Below are 22,119 nucleotides of genomic sequence, written 5' to 3'. Positions count from 1 at the left end.
AAGTGTTGTTGTATCTTAGGATACGCTTACTCCATGGTAGATAAATTCTATCTTAAAAAAATGATATCGTGCAGGCCTCAAGAGTCCCTTCTCCATTTTATGTTGGGCTAATTACAAATCTAGCCCTACTAAGAGGGGCCACTTTACTTTCATCTCACCAAATTAGAAACTTTCAAGCATTTTGGACAAAATTACCCTTAGTTCTATATATATCTGAAGATCCAACAATCTCCCTTTCATTTATTTTCAAATTCACACAGCAAAATTCATCAACCCAACTCAAGATCTAAGCACATCCATAGATCATTCAAGTTCATGTAAGTACCGTTGCTTCATTTTTCATACGCATTACTCGAAATACACAGTTGATGAACTGAATGTTGCTTGAATCTTGAAATTATTCGTTATCGCCATGTTCGCCTGATAGGTCGCATTTCGTTACTGTAAATGCGACAATTATTGTCGCAGCTGCGACAACATTGCTCTTGTCGTAACTGCGACAACACGGCTCTTGTCGCATTAACGTCGCATGTTGCATATACTGTCGCATTTGGCATCGCATTGAATGATAGTGTGCCGCCTTTTGTGTCGTATTTGGCGTCGCATTTATGATTCCTTGTCGCATTTTTTTCGCATTTACAGATGCATTGCTTTTGTCTTGTTTTGATCATGTGTTCATTTCCTAAATGTAGAAGCATGTCAACCAAAGAGAAGTGTACGTGTTTTTTGTCTTCGAACGGACAATGGAGCACAGTTGGAGATGTGATGACATATGTCGGTGGTAAATCAAAGTTGTTGGTTTTGTCAACAGAATTTGACTTGCACAAGTTAAAAGAAAAAGTTTATAGTGCCATTCGCGTTGAATCAACCTCGTATGATCTCCAAATGTCCATGCAGGCAACATACGGTCCAAATAAAGTGTGTGGAGGAGTAGCACCTATTGATGATGATGAAGATGTCATCAGATTCACAGAGTATTGCCGAATGAATTCGACCGATTTGATTCCACTATATGTTACTTTAAATATGCGAACAATAGATGCTGGAGTATTGCGATGTAATAAGGACGGCCATGTTGGTCCTAGTAAACCACTAGAAGTAGTAAGTCATGATCCCACCATCGAAATGGATGCTCGTATATATGTTAAGGATGATAACAATGGTGGAGATGATCTTGATTATCAGAACTACAATAATGATGATTTGAATTATGATAATCATTATCATTATGATGAGCAGTATGATAATGATTATTGTTACGATAATGGTGATAATGTGGAAAATGAAGATATCTCTCGGAATAAAAATCCCGTTAAAGGTGTTCATGAAACATCAAAACAATCTGATCATATCCAAAGTATCAAATATGAGAGTGGTGATGAAGCTAGAAGGAAAAAGATCCATCCATTTCGATGGCTTCCAAAGGTATGTGCCACGCCGGTGAATCTGATTGCATCAAAGCAATCAAATGGAGGGTCTACTTTCAGGGTGAATGATATATTTTCAAACAAGTAGAGTTGCAAGATTCACTTGGGAAATATGCAATAGAAAATTCGTTCGAATGGAAGGTTTACAAATCAAACAAGTCTATGTTTGAAGTGAAATGCAAAGATGTTGACAAATGTAGCTGGAGGGCTAAAGGGATTGTCATTCCAGGTTCTGATATGTTCAGGTTTTCATGGATGATATGGACCTACACACTTGTGGGAGAAATCAGATATGTCCGCATCATAGGCAAGCGGGGAAACATGTTGCAGGGATACTACTCAAAGATAGGTTTGATTTGGAAAATCGAGTGCATCGAAAAAAGCATATTGTATTCGATTTTGAACGAGATTTTTCAGTTAATATCTCTTACATGCAAGCTTGGAGAGCAAGAAACTGGGCATTGGAAGCTCAGGGTGGTTCGCCGGAGGAATCATTTATGTTGTTACCGGACTACTGTGAGATGTTGAAGAGTACCAACCCAGGAACGATGACACACATCGAAACTGATGATGGTAATCACTTTAGATTTTTCTTATGGCTATTGGTGCTTCATTGAGAGGTTTTAAACAACATATCCGACATGTCTTAGCCGTCGATGGAACTTTTCTAAAAGGTAAATATCTCGACATATTATACATTGCAATTGCCCTTGATGGGAATAATCAGATTTTTCTTGTTGCATTTGGAGTTGGCTCAAAAGAAAGTAATGAATCGTGATTTTGGTTTATGACTAAATTGAAAGAGTGTGTGTATGATGTTGAAGATCTAGCCATTATATCAGACCGAAATCAGAGCATTGTACATGCAGTTAATTTGGTATTTCCAAATGCCATTCATGGGGCTTGCGCTCGTCATCTGCAATAAAATGTGAAGGCCAAATTTCGAGGAATTCAGAAGATAGATGAGGCATTTTGGAAATGTGCAAAATCCTAACGGGCATCTGATTTTGAGGAAAAGTTTGCGACACTTTGTGCACTACATTCTGGTGCTGCCGACTATTTAGTGCAAGCTGGAAAAGAGAAATGGTCACGTGCCTTCTTTTATAGTCGTCGGTATAACATTATCACCACGAATATAGTAGAATCATTCAACTCATTGATGGTGGAGGCTAGACGTCTACCAATCACAATGTTGGGTGAGTTCATACGAACCAAACTCCAGAAATGGTTTTACGAGAGACGTACACAAGTAGCTTATAAACATTTCTTTTATTTATTTTTTTATAATACTTACCCATTTCTAAGATGTTTTTTTATTTTTTGCAGAAGAACGTGAAGAGAATTTGACCAAGTGGGCAGAAGATAAGATTAAAAAGCGAGTACAGAAAGCAATACGTTGTTCGTATTTTCCTGTCGATAATCACACCTTCCAAATTGGTGATCAAGCAAAGAGGGACTTGTTGATTTGAATGCAGGAACATGTACATGCAGAAAATGGCAACTAGCCCAATTTCCATGTAAACACGTATGCAAAGTTGCTGCTAAAGCAAAGATGGAGAATGCATATCGGTGGGTGCACCGTTACTACACCAATGAGTCACTTAAGTTGGCATGGGCTGAGTCAATATATCCACTTGGTCACCAGTCGGAATGGACAGTGATCGAGAATCTTATGAAAATGCTACCTCCTTAGAAGGATGGGCGGTCTGCTGGTCGGCCAAAAGGTCAGAAAAGAAGGCCTTCAGTGGGTGAAGATGCAATTCGCACAAGGTGTAATAGATGCGGGAACACTGGTCATAATCGCTTGAATTGTCCCAGCATGCTCCCAAATACCACACGGCTTCCTAGTGTAACATCAAGTTCCACAAGTTGTTCTAACGCTACTACCTCAAAGCATTTATGATTGAATTGTTTATGCAAGTTGTTCTAACACTTCTCAACATTGAGTTTGTTCAAACTTGTGAATTTAATACTTTATGATTGTAATTCCTTATGAGTTTAATACTTTATGCTTCTAATGCCTCATGAGTTTAATACTTTATTATTCTAATTCCTTATGAGTTTAATACTTTATGATTTAGTGCCTTATGAGTTTAATACCTTATTTTTCATGTGATGTCGCATTTGGTCGTATTTGCATTGAATGCGACAAAGCTTGATACATACTTTGTCGCATTCTGTCGCATTTTGGACTGAATGTGACTCAGAGAGAATCCTATTAGAAAACATTGTCGCATTTTATCGCATCTGGTCATATTCTGTCGCATTTTGTCTCATTTTGGATTGAATGCGACTCAAAACTAGAAAACCTTGTCGCATTCTGTCTCATTTTGGACTAAATGCGACAAAGTATATATCAAGTTTCCTGCATGTCAATTTCTATACATAAAGGAACATATTATAATCCTATAAAAGAACATAATTTAGAAAAGGTCATATCATATGTATAAAGGAACATAATTTACAAAAGCACATATTACATTATCATTTGAAAATGCCTAACAAACGGCGATAGAACAACTCAACTGCAATTCACAAACGAAAAAAGGCACCATTAGTACAATTATATGGATATTCGTAAGAGTCATCGTGTGGAAGAAGTTGTAATCCACTCAAGAATTGTGTGTTTATGCAAGTCAATATACCGTAGTCATTTGATCCGCTCATTTGCTGTGGAACCTCAGGAACTCTATTCCAAGTAATTAGCTGCCTCACATTTTCATGTCCTTTAGAAAAATATCCAGCTAATTCCATAACTCTAACAATGACTTCTAGACGCCTTTTGAGAAACGTTTCCAAAGGTTCCTCTGACATGTTTGAGACAAGACTGTCATATATGTGAAGGTGCATAGTCTCAAACTCTAACACTCCTAGAATCCAGTGCGCTTGCTTGTAGTTGATCGGAATAAATACTCTTTTTACTGTGTGCCAAGGCCGGATGAAATTGTTTGCATCACTTTGTACTTGTAATGTGAAAAAATATATGCACTTTCCCACCCTGGTTCAAGGAATCCTTTCACATAGTTTGGATGGCCCATTAACCCTACAAAATTTGCATCAACCGTAGTCCATTCCGCATTCACCCTAATAGTAAATGATTGTTGTCTCAGTAAATACGGCCAGGCAGTGATGTGCTAAAACAAATGTTAAGTGAACCTTTAATAATATATAAAAGACAAAAAATACAATAAAAAAGAGAATATTGGATATCATAAGTTACCTCATTGTAGATATACTTCCCCTCAGTTTGAAGGGTGCTGAACCACACATCATCCGACCGGTATACTTCTAAACCAAGCACTTCTATTACCTCACTTGGCTCTGCTTTATTGATCCACTTTTCTAGCTCACTAACTAAATCTGCCTCAATATGTTGGCGTTGATCGTCAATATTGCAAATCACTAGAGTTTCCTCAAAGCTACCAACATATTTTCCTCCATATAGAGCTAATGGATCGGTGTACTGTAATGGATCAATGAACGGGGAAGTCAAATACTTGCTTATTTTAGGAACATGTCTACCTCATCCACGTACTCTACCTCTACCTCCACCTCTACTTGTACCTCCTCCTCTACTTGTACCTTTACCTCTACTAGTACCTCTACCAACACCTCTTCCACCTCTAGTCCCTTTATCCTGTGTGGCAACCATCTGCAAAAGGTAGCACAATATTAGAAAACTTACACAAGTATTACATAAGTACCTTGTCGCATTTGAGCGAATTCATGTCAAATGCAACAAGGATTACACTAGTACCTTGTCGCATTTGAGCGCATTCATGTCAAATGCGACAAGGATTACATAAGTACCTTGTCGTATTTGAGCGCATCCATGTCAAATGCGACAAGGTAGCGTATCACAGTTGGACGCATTTGATGCAAAATGCGACTCAGAGATACAAGTATACTTGTATCATGTCGCAATTAAGCGCATTCAACAATAAATGCGAAAAGATACATCCCATATTTCCAACTATATGAGCGAATTTGAAAATTTAGCTTATGTACTTCTTTCATTTGTCTTTTATGCACAACTTCATGTGCCTGTCCTTTTTGTACCTCTTCTTGTACTTGTTCTTTTGGCATAACTTCTCTTACTTGTTCTTTTGGCGCATCTTCTTGGACATTCTCTTTTGGCACATCCTCTACATGTTGGACAACTTCCTTGGGCATAGAATCATCTAATATGATTATAACCCTCTCAACCTCCTCTTGATTTCCACTCTTATTTACCTCATCACCCTTGGTAAACTCACTAACATTCTCTACCTCTTCTTGAACCTTTCCTTCTTTATTTGCCTCAGCACCCTTAATTGTCGTACTAGCCTCCTCTTGCTCATTTCCTTCCTTATTTGGCTCCTCAACCTCCTCAATCTTATCGCAGTTGAGCGCATTCAATCCAAATGCGATAAGGTTGTATATAAAACCTTGTCGCACTCAAGTGCATTTACAGTAGAATGCGATAAGGTTTTATATATAACCTTGTCGAATTCATAGAACAAATGCGACAAGGTCTATGTACATAATCATTGTCGCATTCAAGCGCATTTACAGTAAAATGCGATAGGGATTTCACAGTATCCATTAACATTGCATTCAAGCGCATTCAAGCTTCCTATGGAGAAATTTAACGAATAAGATGAAGGTCGGACCACTTACCTTATGTTTAGTTCGTTCTTCTTCCTCATTCACGGCCGCCGCCTTCCTTTTTATGGCCATGTTGAACTCAGACCGGTATGGAACATATGAAAATGCACCGGTATGGAACAGATGAAAATACGTTGAAAATGCATAACAGAAGAGAGACGAGTATATATAGAGATGAAAATTAAACGTATAATGAAGTTGAAAAGAACTGAAACTGAAGAAGATGAACCACACAGAAGTTGAAAGGAAGAAGAACTGAAGAAGCAGCGGAAGACGAAGACGAAGCGGGAGGTAGGAGATGATCAATCAGAATAGACTAAGGGTAATTTTGTACAAAATGCTTGAAAGTGTCTAATTTGGTGAGAATGAAGTAAAGTGGGCTAGATTTGTAAATGGCCCCTCTTAGTTGGGCTAGATTTGTAATTTGCCCTTTTATGTTCTTGTTGAAAGGTTCAAAAGTATTCTTTAACTTTGTTTTTCTTATGTAAATGTTGTATTAATAATATTACATCTTTACTTTTGTTCGTTATTTTTGGATTTATACTATTTCTAATAATCTTAAAACAAAAAATATATTTCCACTAAGACGCCAACATGGTACCTTGACTTTGGAATGACTAAATGGTTAATTAAGGATTGATTAGAAATTGTTTCTATTTTACTTCTGTTTAATTATGGAAGAACATGTAATTGTTTTCTTACTTAATCTATTGAAATTTCAGAAATGGATGACATTCTTAATGATGGTGATATGGTTCTCTAAATAGGTACGATTCGCAGAATGACAATATGATCATTACTCAGGCTTCACGCCTAATGTTACCAATGGAGATGCCCATGAACCACAAAGAAAAGCCAAAGAAATTCACTGGTGTGAATTTCAAGATGTTGTTCTATTTGATCATTTTGAACCTTGCCAAATTCTTTAAGGATGGTCCTCCTAACATTAGAGAGGATGAAGTAAATGATGTTATAACCTTCAATGTTGTTGAGGAGTGAAAACACTCTAACTTTCTTTACTAAAATTAATTTTAAACGACTTGACTAATGGACTTCACAATGTTTATAGTGTTAAGAAAACAACAAAGGAACTTTGAGAATCTTTGGATCATAAATATAAATCAAAGGATGTTGGTGATAAGAAATTATTAGTTGGTCAATTCCTAAATTTTAACACTATTGATTCCAAAATACTTATAAGTCATGTGCAAGAACTTCAACTCTAAAAGTGGCGATTTCATGTTTCATATGGAAATTGTATTATCTCATATATATGTTCCATATGGTTATATATAATGATATAGAAACTAAATAAATAAGCTTAAGTAAAAGCCCAACCAAATCTAGGATATGGGCCTAGTCTAGGAACCTCATATCAAATGAGATCACAAAGGTTCGAATATAGGAAATTAACTATAGGAAGCTGCCTTAAACGGACACGTGGACCAATAGTTGTCCCGGATCCCAAAGGCACGCTCTTTATTCCCATAAAATGTAGAATGATATAAAAGAATAAGTATGAAGCTAGTAACAAGCTGACACGTGTAAAAGTGTATAAACCATTCAAGTATTTGGTTATCTATAAATAGCCTTGAAACCCGAGCCTCAGGTACGTCATTCATTCTCTGTTTAATCAATCAACTGCTTTCAAGTTATCTCATACTTTCTAATACTCCACTGACTTAAGCATCAGAGAGGGTTCGTCGGAATCCGGCTCCTCCCTAACTGTTTGCTATTGTTTTAAGTCATCGGAAGCAGAACGAAGATTACATTTATCATTAAGGACATCATTTGGTGCAGTGAACTTGGACGTTCTTTATAACAATGGTTCATGTTCACAGTTTTGTGGTTCAGCATGGTCCTCGAGATGAGGATATCCTAAGTACGCCAGCCACACCTAATTGTGGCTTGGTAGATTCTAGTAACCATCCTTATCACCATTATATGTCACTCCAGCATTAGATCAAAGGATTGATGTCTGCTTAGGGTCGTTGGACCCTGAGCATCGCATTTTTATGGATTACTTAATAAAGCAGCTAATATACAACATTGGATCTGTTCAAGAGTCTATGAACGTTATGAGGGCAGAGCATGCTACGCAAATAGAGATAATGCAAATAGAATTGAAGGATGCTAAAGAATTTGTGAGATATAGAGATGGAAGAGGTTCAATAGCTTGTTCTACAGGACATCATAACGTCCTAACATGTCCTAGTAAAAGAGGATTTTCTGAAGAGTCTCAGCCAGAGTAATTAGGGGGAGACCGAAAGAAAAATATGGAATTCCTCCATACCGAAGACATTATCGATCGCCTTCTCCTATCAAGTATGTTCCAAAGCCTGAAGGATCTCGATCCCCGAATTGGTGTCAAGGCGTTCAGCATGATTCCACTGAATCCTTGATTCTTCACCATGAATCATACAGAAAAGGCCAGAGGTTTCTAGATCCCCAGACTACCGAAGGAAGCAGCCGAAGCCGAATGAAGAGGAACACTCTTTGAAAGAAGAAGTGTATAACCTCATCAGGAAGGAACTTCAGCATGCCATGAAGGATGAAGGACTAAAGTTAAGAATGCCAGAAACTAAGAATGCCAGAAACTACGAATGTTGATAATCCTTTAAGTGTCGAGATAATGAATCAACCAATGATTATAGGATTCAAATATCCTCTCTTCAAGGACTACAATGGTATGACAATTATGACTCTTCATGTGAAAAACTTTCTCAGACATCTTCAGACCACCACGACAATGGATGCTTTTATATGTCGCTTATTTTCCACAACTTTAAGGGATTCGGTGGCCTACTGCAGATCTATTCCACGAATTTGGAATGCAGTTTCTTTGAGAAAATTCTATCAGTAAATTGTTGTAAACCTACTATTTGGTATTAGGTGATTTCTTTTGCTATAAACCTACTATTCGATAGTCAGATTTCCTTTGTTGTAAATTATTCCATTCGGTAGTCGAATGCAATTAGAATTTGTTCTCTTTATTCAACATCTTACTTAGAATCCTTTTTTTTTATTATATTAAAGGATAATCTTATGCATGCTACAACGATTCTAACCATGATCATTAAGTTCAATACATTCTAAAAAAGATACTAAATATATCTAACATTCATATAAAGTCGAATAAGCAAGTGAAAATTTTATATATCAAGTTGAAATACTTGCATACATTCACTGGCAATATAGATAAAAGATTACAATAAAAGCAGAATCTAGAAAACATCAGGGAATTCTCTTGGCAAAGGAGTTTCAGGCATGTCTTCTGTATCTTCAGGTGATAGAAGCTTCACCCAAAAATCGAAGTCTGCATATGGATAAACTCGCCTTAGGGTGCATAAAAATACAACCCTAAATTTGAGAGATGGGCTAATTCCCAAAGCCTTGGCTTCTTCAGCCACTTTAGTTAAAGTCGTATTCATCTGCTCTTTTAAATCTTTGATTGTTTGCACGAAGACAATTTTAGCTATAAACTTTTTTTCTTCCAAAGTTTCTACTTTTTCACGCAAAGAGACATTAGAACTTTGACCTACGATCAATCCTTTGTTCAAAAAATTGAATCTTCTCATTTTCTGGAGAAGTTTCAGCTTGGGATTGGATCAATGCAGTTTCTAAGCTAGTAAATTTCTCTTTCAGAGCATATGCACCAACTTCGAATTTATTCCTAGCCTTCAAAAAGTTGTCTGAATTCTTCTTTGTTAAGTCAAGATCAGTTTGGAGAATTTTTAGAATTTTCAGGTGATTTCTTATCAGTTCATCTTTATTTCGGATTATTTGCTCCAAGTCTGAAATGCCTTTAGCTTGCTACGGAGTAAGTTTTTCTTTGCATTATGCTTCAATATCAGCAGCACATGAACTCTCGGCTTGATTTTTCACTTTGGCCAACTCATTCCTTACATGATTTAACTCTTCAAGAGTTTCGGCGGTAAGGGCAGTGTGGCTGGCCAGTTCTTCTTACTGTTTATGATATTGCACAGTTAAATTGTGATACTAATTGCATAGCAAGGTGCTAAAAGACAAATCCAAAAAAGCCAAGAGTATAAGTAAAAGGTGTAGAACGATTAAGCAAAGTATAAAAGGAAGTGAAACTTGCAAAAAATTTACGCTCCAAAGTTTCTCTGGCAGCAAAATATGCTGATAAATGTTTGAAATATTTGGCGTAATTAGGCATAACTGCTAATCGGGCAATGTCTTACGTAGTGCCAGGAATGCACAGAGATAAGCGTTCCCTGAAGAGTTTACACTGTAACTGAAAGACCGAAAGAAGAAAGGTAAAAAAATTGTCAAGTGCAAAGATATAGTGTGCAAACTAAAAATCATGTTATGAATACCTTGGAACAATCGAATTTGGCAAAAGTTTCTAACATTTCATGGCTCACTTCGGTAATAACCTGATTAATAGTCTCAGGACTCACTCCTTGAGTAACAATGTTTTGTCTGATTGCCTTTCTTTATGCTCTTTCTTCTTTAGAAAGTTTGAATCCTTTCGGCATATCCTGAAGATGTTACTTCAATCTTGTCTGTTCTAAGGTAAAAGGAATTTGGGTTCTTCACAAACGCCCATTTTGAATCATGAGCTCTTCTCTACTTATTTTTTCCATCCTCATCATCTCTTCGATATCAGACACATCCGAATTTGAGTAAAAGGAAAGGCTTTTGGCAAAAAAAGAAGGCCCTTTTGAGCATGTAGCTTGGTTTTTAGTCTACAAAGCTCCCTTCAAGAATTCGCCTTGACCCTCGAGTGAAGTTTGAAAAGCATGAACAACTTTAGGAGATGAAGTCACTGAGATTATCTGAGGAGTTTCTGCAACTTCTTCCTCTTGCAGAATATGGGTGTCACCAAACTCCCCAAGGGAGGGAGGTGTTTCCTCATTTAAGTTGGTTGCATCATTCAAAGGAGTTGATGGAGTAATAGGAAGAGTCTGGGCAGCTACGGTACTGTCCGGAAGAAGAGGCGGTGAAATGGGCGCTTCATTAATATCTTTTTCATTGACAACATTTGAGGTAGTTCCGACTTCAAGGTTCATCACATTCGGATTAACTTCGGTGGAATTATTCATTCCTTCAATTGTAATTTGAGCAGTTGGGGGATTTGTTGATGCCTGTTGGGCATTTAGTTTCTTGAGACTAGCTATGATTTGGTCATAAAGAGACATGGAGTCAGAATTACCTGCATCAAACAAAGAAAGCACAAATCAAAATTAAGAAAGGAAAATCACCTTCTATTGGTGCGAATTTCTTAGATCTGGGGTACACGATTTTTCCTTTCTTCTTGTTGAAAAAACATGAATATCCACAGTTCAGATAAGTGATATCATGTCTTGGTATTCCCATTAAAGTGTATAAGCTTCGATCCTTTCGGGGCCTTCCTTTTTTTCGGGGTCTAGTGGTTGAACTGGTTTCTAGAAAGATGAAAGAATAAATGATACGAGTGAAATGAGCAAGGTTAAGAGGCTGAATATTCATGGAAAAGAGCTTCAGAGTTATAGTTTTCAACCAGAAATGGAAGAAATAGGCAGAAATAACATATCAAGTAGGTTTCCTCACGAACAGGCTACAAGAAGAACAGAACAGCATAAACAATGAAATTAACGGGTCAACTTGGAAGGAACGGATAAACGTGCGGGTCGAGCAAGCTAAAGGAGAGAGAAAAAGAGCAAAAACATGGAAAGCAAGACAGCTTCCATCTTGTGCCAAGTGTAGGGAGATTGTTTGTTTGTCCTTTCTTTGTATTTACCTTTAGTACTTTTTACCCTTTTGTTTTAGGGTTTGTTTTGGACCTATAAATATTGTAGTAGTCTTATGTAAGGGGTGCCTCGTTTTCTGCCACCTCCATATTTATTCTCTGTTTTTATGTTTATTGTCGGAAGAATGATTTTGAGGAGAACAAGCTGTCCACTCATGGAAATGAGTGAGTAATTCCTTTTGCAGGCCTAACCAGCCATTAAACGGCGATTGTAAGTAACTCTTTTTTATTAATGAAGTGTTTCCATCCATGAATGATTGTCAATAGTATGCTTAAAAATATATATTAGGATCCAATCTATATGCTAATTACCGAAGATGGCACGATGGTGCTCCGACGTAATAGAAATAGTTATTTGGCTTATATTGTAGTGGACGGATACGAAAACAACCATATATTGGGGTTTCATTTATGAATGCTTTCTGGTGCTTAATGCTTGCTTGTATATTAACACAAGGACACTTGGTTGATTTTACTTGCTTAGAATCTTAGGAAATGGGACACCGGACCTTGGTGATGAAAGAGGAAGATACCCAAATCAGGAATATGCTTGCTTGTATATTAACACAAGGACACTTGGTTGATTTTACTTGCTAGGCCTGTGCTTGTTTATCTTGGTCTAGTTTAATTTTTATCATTTCACTTATTCTTATCTGTTCATGCTTAGTTATTGTCAAAAATCAAACCAACCAACCTTTTGAATTTTAACACTTAAGGTAACTATTCAACCAACTAGTTTCAATCCTTGTGGAATACGACACTTGGTCTTACCAGCACTACATCTATCCTAGTACACTTGCTAGAGTCCATATCTAACATACCAATAAACCCTAGGAATTTGCTTCCAGAACAGAATGATTAGCAAAATGTTCTGGAAGCACACTTTCTCCCTAATGCGCTTCCAGGACATTTGGGAGAGAGTGTTCTTCTAGCGCATTTGTTAAGAAATTTAGAAGCAAAAGAAAGTTCAAAAGTAGAAGGAACTAGAACATTGGAGTGCTTCCAGGCTTTACAGAAGCAAGAAAAATCGGCGACATCATACAGAATCAATGGCCTTTAGGATGATAATGATGATTTTTCTTTTCTTTTCAGAAGAAAGAAAAATCGGCAGGTTCACCATCTTCATCACATCCCAATCACCCCTCACTGTGATTGATGCCTTTGTATTCAAGATAAATGAATCACTATGATTGATGCTTTTGTATCCAACCTTCACAAATATTAAGTAATTTTAGGAAAATAATGAAAGAAACGCTTCGTAAAGAGAGAATCTGAGAAGTCTGTGAAGCAAATGACACTAAAAAATGATAATTTTTACTTCACAAAATAAGTTTGCGTCACATTTTGCAAAGTTTGCGAATCAAACTTCACCTAGAAAAGGATGATTTTGCTTCACAAAAAGCGATTCTGCGAAGCCTGCGAAGAGATAAACAAGCTGGGAAAGGATGATGTTGCTTCGCAGGCTTCGCAGATTCGCTTTCTGCGAAGCAAAAGCATCATTTTCCAAGTGATTTTCTGTTTGCAGACTTCGCAAAATGTGACGAAAACTCGTTTTGCAAAGTAATTTTTGGAAAAAGATGAAGATGAAACGGTATATACTTATCTTATTTCCGCCTTTTGCCATTGAAATCGACAATAAACATATGATAAACCCAGAAGAACATTGAATAACGATGTCTTCGATTCACACAAGAAGAAAGAAACCAAGAGATGAACATGAAACAGGAAGATGAAGAATCATGTCTTCACAAAAAGAGAGAGACAAAGAGAGAAAGAAAAGACAGGATGATGAAGAAAATGAAGGTGATTCGCACAATATAAAGGAATGAGAAGATGAAAAGATAGGCAACAAATGAGAGATGAAACCGATGGAAGGAAAGGGTAAGATGAAAGGTTTGGGGTATTTTGGAAAAGTCGCAAAAAAATAGTCTAGTTAGGTAATGGATTGGGTAATTGGTCTAAATATGTAACTGAGTCTCCCATTTAATCCAATTTTATAATTTTCCCATAATAAATTGATATCTCATTATCTTAACAGTTTTATTCGATATGATAAAAATGTGAGTCTTACCTTATGTTTTACAAACCCACAGCAACATATTTTGCACTTTTGATGATATTAATCTCTATTTTATCAGCATCTGAAAATGCATAATTTAGTTATTTGGTGCGGAAACAACCAGCTGCACTTCCATTAAGCCCATGTAGTATGGGCTTGCAAGTGATTTTTGCAACATTGTACTCAATCAAAGATTATTAGGGTTAGGCATAATTTTTATTTTTGGGCTACTATGGTCCAAAATTTTGTCATTTAGTCAATGTGGTATCATTTTATAAAATTTGCTTCATGGATGACTTTTAACACATTTTGAATGAATATTTATCCGATTTGTTAATTTTTTTTACATGGTACAATTTTTAATACGTGATATGTACATTTGCTAATTGTTTTAATTTTTTTCCATATAAATTTTATATGTGGATAAATAAGAAAAAAAATTAATTCCTTATTTATCCACATAATAAAAAAAATTAAAGCAATTGACACTTGTATATATTACATGTTAAAAATTATGTTATGCGAAAAATTTAACAAATCGGATAATATTTTATTCAAAATGAATCTAAAAAATCTCAAGAAAAATGTAAAATGACAAAATTCTAAATACGAATAAAAGTCAAATAGAATTTAATCCTTAGGGTTAATATATGTGTTGGACAGTGGAAAGCACTCAAGTAAAAAATTGTATCAATAATTGAACATTGTTCTGTTAAATTGAATTATCAAGCCAATTTAACTTGTCTTTTCGGGTTAATTTTGAAAAATTTGGTTGGGAGTAAATTATTTTGGTAAAAAACTTGAGCACTTGGAGCCCTCATAGTCATAATAATACAATGAGAATGAACTGAGGTTGGCATGTCTTCAGCTCATTCGCCTACACAATTGTACAAACATGTGGGGAGCACCCCGTTATGCACGAGAACCTCACTCTATATGAATGCCTCTCATTCCAATTTTGGATGCATTTTCATCAAAGGTCAGTCCCCTTCTTCTCTTTATATCCAATTCAAATTATGATTTTTATAATTTGATTGATTCTACTCCCATTTCCCTCGATTTTACGATTTTCTAACGCAGAACCCACTTAAGCATGAGAAGCTTTCTGTTTCGTCGATTTTCAACTGGGATTAAAACCCTTACATCTTCTCAGCCCATTTTTGGGAACAGGAATTGGAATCCAATTCCTATACCTAGCAGAACTCTCTCTGAACCCAAAGCCCAAGACCTTGATTTTGTTAATGTTACACATAGCCACCTTATTCATTCTGATTGGGATAAGCTTAATTCCTTATCTGCCCATTTCACTCCTTTTAGACTTAAACACGTTTTGCTAAAGATTCAAAAAGATCATGTTCTTTCCCTCGAATTCTTCAATTTTGTTCAATCCCAAAACCCCAATTCACTTACACTTGAAACACTTTCCATTATCCTCCATATTCTCACCAAAAACCAAAAATTTAAATCTGCTGACTTTATTCTGAGGACTGTTATTAGGCCGGGTGCACTGGATTTGCCTAATAAGTTGTTTGATGCAATACTTTATTCATATCGAATGTGTCATTCCTCACCTCGGGTCTTTGATTTGTTGTTTAAGACCTATGCACATTTGAGAAAGTTCAGAAATGCTACTGATACCTTTTCTCAAATGAAGGATTATGGATTTCTGCCCACAATTAGGTCTTGCAATGCTTATTTGAGTTCGTTGATTGATTCAAATAGGATGGATATTGCGTTGGCATTCTATAAAGAAATGCGCCGAAACAGGATATCACCAAATGTGTATACTCTTAACATGGTTATGAGTGCCTTTTGTAAGTTAGGAAACCTTGAGAAAGCAGTTGAGGTGTTGAAGGAAATGGATGATATGGGAATTAATCCTGTTGATTCATCTTACAATACTTTGATTTCTGGATGTTGTCACAAGGGTCTCTTAAACTTAGCTGTGAAGTTAAAAAACCAGATGAGAGAAAAAGGAGTAGAGGCAAATGTGATTACTTTTAACACTCTGATTTATGGATTTTGCAAAGAAAGGAAACTGCACGAAGCTAGTAAGGTTTTTAGCGAGATGAAAGTGTTGAACGTAGCTCCTAATAATGTAACTTACAATACTTTGATAGATGGGTACAGTCGAACGGGAAATAGTGAGATGGGCAGGAGGCTTTATGAGGAAATGTCAAGAAATGGGATCAAAGCCGACATTTTGACGTATAATGCCCTGATTTTAGGCTTGTGCAAGGAGGGTAAGACTAAGAAAGCTGCATACATGATGAAAGAACTTGAAAAACAGAATTTAGCCCCAAATGCTTCTACTTTTTCTGCCCTTATTCTTGGACAGTGTATAAGAAACAACCCGGACCGTGGGTTTCAGTTGTACAAGTACATGGTGAGAAGTGGTTGTCACCCAAATGAACAGACTTTTAGCATTTTACTATCAACTTTCTGCAAGAGTGAGGATTTTGAAGGAGCTTTTTCAGTCTCGATGGAGATGTTCGAGAGGTGCATGAGTCCCAGTCCAGATGTTTTATTAGAAATTTATCGTGGACTTCGTGGATGCAGAAAAGATCATTTAGCAAACAAGTTATGCAGTGAGATGCAAGCTAGGCATATTGTGGCAGAAGGTTTTGACAGAGAAGAAGTTATCAACTCAAGACCAGAGTAAAGTAACCAACCGATAAATGTGTACATAGTTTGTGAGGTTCAACTTGTTCTTCCTTGTCAAACCATATGGTTGGTAATTTGCATGCAATTATGTTTGAATTACAGAATCCAGAATGATATGTATTTACAAGTAGATTTGGTTTCTGAATAGCAGATTTGAGTTACATATCAGCCATGATTAATATATATAATTGATTATGAAAATCATAAAAGTATAAAACTATGAATGTACATATTCTCATAACACTAGTTTTTGTACTTGACATCTGTTTTGACAGATACAGAAGTTGAATCGTGCAGATACAGAATAGAATAAAAAGCTCGTATGCTCCTGTAATTTGCATTCTGCTAAAGAAAAGAGGACATAATGTCCTAATCAAATACTAGCGAAGAGAGCAGAACCAAATGATTGTGAAATAATTTCCATAAAGTAGCACTTGTTTCATGAATCACTATCATTATCATGACAGTTCTATTTGACAAAGCTAAATTTATTCTTTACTTTATGATAGGTAATAGTACTGCTGCTATGCTAATATGTAAATCATTAGTAAATGCAATTAAGTAATAACAATCTTCAAACTGAATATTAAGTATATGAATAAATGATAAATTATAGTTATCACTTATCATCAGAGAAGCTTGTTCAACTGGCAAAGGGGAACATAATATACATTCGCAAGTAGAAAATTCCATGATGTATATTTGTATCATGCAAGTGAAATTTAATTATCTCAAAATCAAGCCAATTTTGGACTGATTTCCAATTCAAATTCTCATAATTTACTGTGAAACACTTGATTTTTTTTCCAAGAAAAAATTGGTCCAAACACAATTACTGAGAGAAAAGATAAAAAAAAAAATTCCTCCTACACTTCATTGATGTCCATACATTTATAAATAGAAAAAAAGTATATCTATTCCAGCAATATCCAAGATCCAAGGATTAAGTATTTCTATCAACTGAATAATGGGTGTTTTCTTTCATTACAACATTTTTCATTCTACCCTGTTACCAAGTCAGAGTTTATCATCTATTAAAAATTTTACAGGATACATGTTACTGTCTTCTATGTATATAATTTTGAAGGTTCAGACCATGTCAAGCTTCATCTTCATCAGCCTCAGCAGCAGATATTTCAGAGTCCAACTTATTTATCAGCTGCTCGCTTATATGTTGTGCCACAGATATCATATCGGATATAACGCTTGGATCAATACCTGCTCCTCCTCGTTTCGTCAATCCACAAACATGCCCTTTCCTGTTCACAGAAATCGATACAGCAGAGCTCATCTGAGATTCCTCTTCTGAAGTGGCATCTACGATGTAGTGCCTCCCGACCTACATAAGATATCGCAAGCAAAAGTCATGATGAAATAGTGCTGCTATGTACAGTCTTGAAAGCATAAAAAGAAGCAGTTATGCCTATCACCTTTGTTAAGGTAACTATAACTGGAATACCACTAGTATCGAATTGTAGAAATTCTTCATCACTAATGTCAACATCAGGTTGCTCATCGCCAGATGCACCAGCTGCAACATTGACCTTTGGGATCCCTGTATTGCTCAGTGCAGCCTTTGGAAACAGTAATGAGTATAATACTAATTAGCTTAACCCAGAAAAATCATCCTTACTATCATAACAGAATCCAAGTAAAGACTGTTGGCAGGCACCAAATAAATAATTACCAGTGATGATGATACACGTTGACAAATATAATTTCTAGCATTTATCAAATCAACGCATTATAAAAAAAAAATGTACCTTAATTGCAGCACCGAGAGCATCTAGAAGATTCCCATCAGAACAGATGACAAGGCCATCAATATAAAGATCCCAACAGATTTTTCCTTCTGCAACTACTAAAGATGATGGATCAATACCAGCCCCTGAGAAAATTTCAACTTGGTTATTAAGAAAAGCTGCAACAATCTCATGATACTACATTAAACTGTAACACAGAAAATGTGACCCAAAGCAAAAGGAGTATTTCTCAATCAATAATACAAACCTGATCCACTTTTACCACCCAAAAGACAACATTGCAGAGCAGTTGCGAGTTCTGCTGAAAGCTCTTCACCTCCCCTAGCCTACATAAGATGTGAATATGGACTTAACTTGTGAACATAAAAATATCACACTGGCTATAACAAATGCAGACCTTCTCCAGAATCAGATAGTCCCTCGTAATGGATAAATGGTGAGATTAAAGAACTGGATAGACAGAATGAATAAAGCTAGAAAATGCATCTGCAAAGTCAAACTACAAAAATGAAAATTTTCCAAATCCTACTTAAGAAGAATGTTAGAAACGTCCTCCATATGAATAATTGAGTGTATACAAAATCTAAACAACAGCATGTACTTTCTATCTGGTCACAGATGCTTTTAACAAGAGTATTTATGCAAAAGAAAAGGTGATACTCTTGATCCTGATTCTAAAAATAGGCAATACTATATAATCTTCTATTGAGACTCAATTTAAGAGTGCATAAATTTTAAAAGGGAGAGAAATTATACAACCTCAAATGTTGGCTCTGCAACTGGACTACAATCAACAAATATAGCAATCTTTCCCTTGTTAGGCTGCAATGCACTTGGCTTTCCAAGTTCCGCCTGCACTTAAGCCAATCTAAATGCACTTAGAATACAAAGAAAAAATCCAATAATAAGTATATCTCCTACAAAATCACAAACAAGTTTGAAGATAAAAGACCTTCACACTAGCAATAACCTCAGTTGCACCTATTCGAACTCGTGCTGAGCCATTTGCCTATGTCAATCCAATAAATAGAGAATTAAGCAAATTGGATGCAGGTATGAAGAGACAATGATTAATGGCTTTAGTCACTCTACCATGTCAAGTTCAAAGAGATATGCATAGAAAAAGACTTAGCTACCTGAGGTATGACTCCAGTTTCAACAAAAATGGGTCGATAGGTCTCTCTTTTCCGACCATCAGACCGGAGATTTTGACTAATGCCGCCATTTATAAAATGCTTTTCCCCAACTGAGAGTCCCACCATTTCTTAGCATGAACAATCAAAGATAAAAATAAATAAATAAATAAATGATGGCAAACAATTTAAAGAATCTACTAAAAATCAAAAGACAGCTAGATGCAACCAATTAAGCTAAGCCCAATGATACACCCTTAGGTTGCGTCTGGTACAATGTACTATAAGGAAGTAAGTAATGAAATCAAAGTTGTAATAGAATGGAACGGAATGCTCATTCCATTACCATGTTTGGATGCATCAAAGAATAATTAAGCAATGTAATATTCATCACATTACTGTGTTAGTTTAGTCAAATTTATGGTTTACAATGTATGCAATTTTATTCTTCTACAAATTATATAATTAATGAATTTTACATTTATTACACAAGAAATTAATAATTCCAAACCAAGGAATTACAATTCCAAGGCAAATCATGTTAATACTACTGCTTATTCTAGTTCTGGTGGTGTTTGAATCTACAGAATCAGAAACTTATGAAGAAATTCTAACAACTACCGTCTCAGAAACAAAGCATCGGTCAGCCAACTTACATCTCAAATATGAATGCAAACATTGCTATTCAAGTAAACTCAACTGGGATTTCTCAAGCAAACATTGCAACGCTCAGCCATCTTACATATCAAATGAGAATGCAAACATTGCTCTTCAAGCAAACTCAACTGGTATTTCTCATTCTTCAAATTCATATATGCCTTGGATCATACATATTGGTGTAAGTGATCATAATACATGTGATCTGACGTCTTTTTCTCATTATAATCCAGTGAATAATTATCTTGTACATTTACCTAATGGAGCAAGAGTTCCTGCTATGAGCAAGGAACAATTTGTCTGAGTGAGTTCATCTTTGGTTTTACCATGAAGTCTTATTTATATCTCAGTTCACAATCTTATATCGAGCATTGACTTCTCAGTCTAATATTTGTTTGACCATTACAAATGATACTGCATTTTACAAAGATGGCAGAAGATTGGATATGCTGAGGAAAGACAGAGCCTCTACCATCTAGTTCATCCATTATCTACATTTTCCAAAGTAGCTGATGTTCATACTCATTCAAACTCCTCAAATCATATAAAACCAATAGATATAGCTAGTCTTTCGCATGCAAGAGAATAAAAGCATTGCATATATCTCTTCCTTATGCTTCTGTTTTTGAACGAAATAACATGCCACATGACTAGGCAAAAGAAAAATCACTTGGACAAACCAAAGATGATTAACTGGACAGGACATTATGAAACAAGAAGGAATGGATGAATATCTTTAGGCTAAAAAAATTTCACAACTATGGCATTTTTAAACAGCGGTCCACACTGATCAATACCAATGAAATCATCTTGCCATTAGCAGCAATAATGCAGGGTTACCATTGCATCAAATGAAACAGTTTTTGTTAACATGATTTCAAGTCTCTATAAGACACGACCCATTTAACCTCACAAAAGCATAGCAAAAATAATAACAAGGAAAGAAAACAAGCTTCCCATTTCCTGATAAATCCATAGCTGTCATATAAAAGGAAGAGCAGGTACTTAAATTGAAATGCCACAACAAAACAAAAGCTGAATAATACCAATTAAAATTCTAGAAAGTAAATCAACTACTCATTTGAAGTTGTACAATGGGGTATAAAATATAGCCCTAAAATGGAACGGAATTAACACCAACAACGACATACAACTTGATTTTATATAAAATCAGAAGACAACTAGAAGAATTGGAAGATGCAAAATAATAAACTAAACGGAAACTAATCAACAACAGTCAAAGGAGGAACGAAATAATGATGCTATTGAACCACAACAAACTTTTACAGTACTGAACTTACAACTTGATCGAAATTGAAAGTCTGAAATTGAAAGAGAGTTGGAGAGGAGTCGCAATTTGCGGAAGCCCTGAAGCCGGAAATGGAGTTGCTCCACGCGATTGGCTGGGCATAAAAAAAAATACAAGGCATCAACTCATAATCCAACATATGCTACCTTCTTTTTTCATCAAATATATTAAACACATAAAATCCACCATAGAACCGGAATAAACACAAAATAAGGATTTTATGACCAAAAGATCACCATATCTAGAAATGGAGAATTCATAAATAAAGGAAAAAGAACAAGTTATAAGCACTTACTCACTCAGAGCTAGAGAATTTGAAGTATCAGTGGTGAATGATGAGCAGCTGCAGTGGAATGGAGTTGAGAACTACGCAGCGGCAGCGGCTGTGTCCTCTGAGTGACGGCAGTAACGAACCGTTGATTCAGGTTTCATTGGAAGGAGAGTCTATTATGTGAGAAACGTTGTCGTGTTAGCTCGTAAGAAATAAAGGTAAAACACATCATTTTTTATGGTTTTTTTTTAAAGGAAGATTTTTTAACAATAAAAAACATTTCAACAAAAAAAAAAAAAAGTGTAACACCCTGGTCAATATCACATAGATATAGTCCAATTTGGTCCAAATCCAGCACTTTGAGTCTCGCGGTTTTAAAACGTATTTGTATATATTAGATTCACACCTTATTAATAAGCTACAGTCACTCTATC

The 22,119-nt window shown here is 35.9% G+C and overlaps 2 protein-coding genes across 3 annotated transcripts; one reads left to right on the top strand and one right to left on the bottom strand.

Moving 5' to 3' along the window:
* The first annotated feature begins 14,711 nt into the window (after positions 1-14,711).
* On the top strand, positions 14,712-16,891 carry LOC136228830 (pentatricopeptide repeat-containing protein At4g26680, mitochondrial). The gene is made up of 2 exons (XM_066017310.1): positions 14,712-14,867; positions 14,969-16,891. The coding sequence occupies exons 1-2, from the start codon at positions 14,803-14,805 to the stop codon at positions 16,548-16,550; spliced, it is 1,647 nt and encodes a 548-aa protein (XP_065873382.1). The 5' UTR covers positions 14,712-14,802; the 3' UTR covers positions 16,551-16,891.
* Positions 16,892-17,450: 559 nt separating this feature from the next.
* Positions 17,451-21,869, bottom strand: LOC136231163 (uncharacterized). 2 transcript variants are annotated; one of them, XM_066020453.1, is made up of 9 exons: positions 21,710-21,869; positions 21,407-21,508; positions 19,452-19,579; positions 19,268-19,324; positions 19,075-19,167; positions 18,563-18,641; positions 18,316-18,440; positions 17,983-18,126; positions 17,451-17,891 (listed from the first exon to the last, which is right to left on the bottom strand). In XM_066020453.1, the coding sequence occupies exons 3-9, from the start codon at positions 19,575-19,577 to the stop codon at positions 17,652-17,654; spliced, it is 864 nt and encodes a 287-aa protein (XP_065876525.1). In that variant the 5' UTR covers positions 19,578-19,579; positions 21,407-21,508; positions 21,710-21,869; the 3' UTR covers positions 17,451-17,651. The 2 variants fall into 2 exon arrangements, with proteins under 2 accessions (XP_065876525.1, XP_065876526.1); XM_066020454.1 differs by having other exon boundaries at positions 21,714-21,863.
* Positions 21,870-22,119: the final 250 nt, after the last annotated feature.

This window comes from Euphorbia lathyris, chromosome 5 (assembly GCF_963576675.1).
Source record: "Euphorbia lathyris chromosome 5, ddEupLath1.1, whole genome shotgun sequence".
Taxonomy (NCBI): domain Eukaryota; kingdom Viridiplantae; phylum Streptophyta; class Magnoliopsida; order Malpighiales; family Euphorbiaceae; genus Euphorbia; species Euphorbia lathyris.
This window is presented reverse-complemented; position numbering and strand designations above follow the sequence as displayed.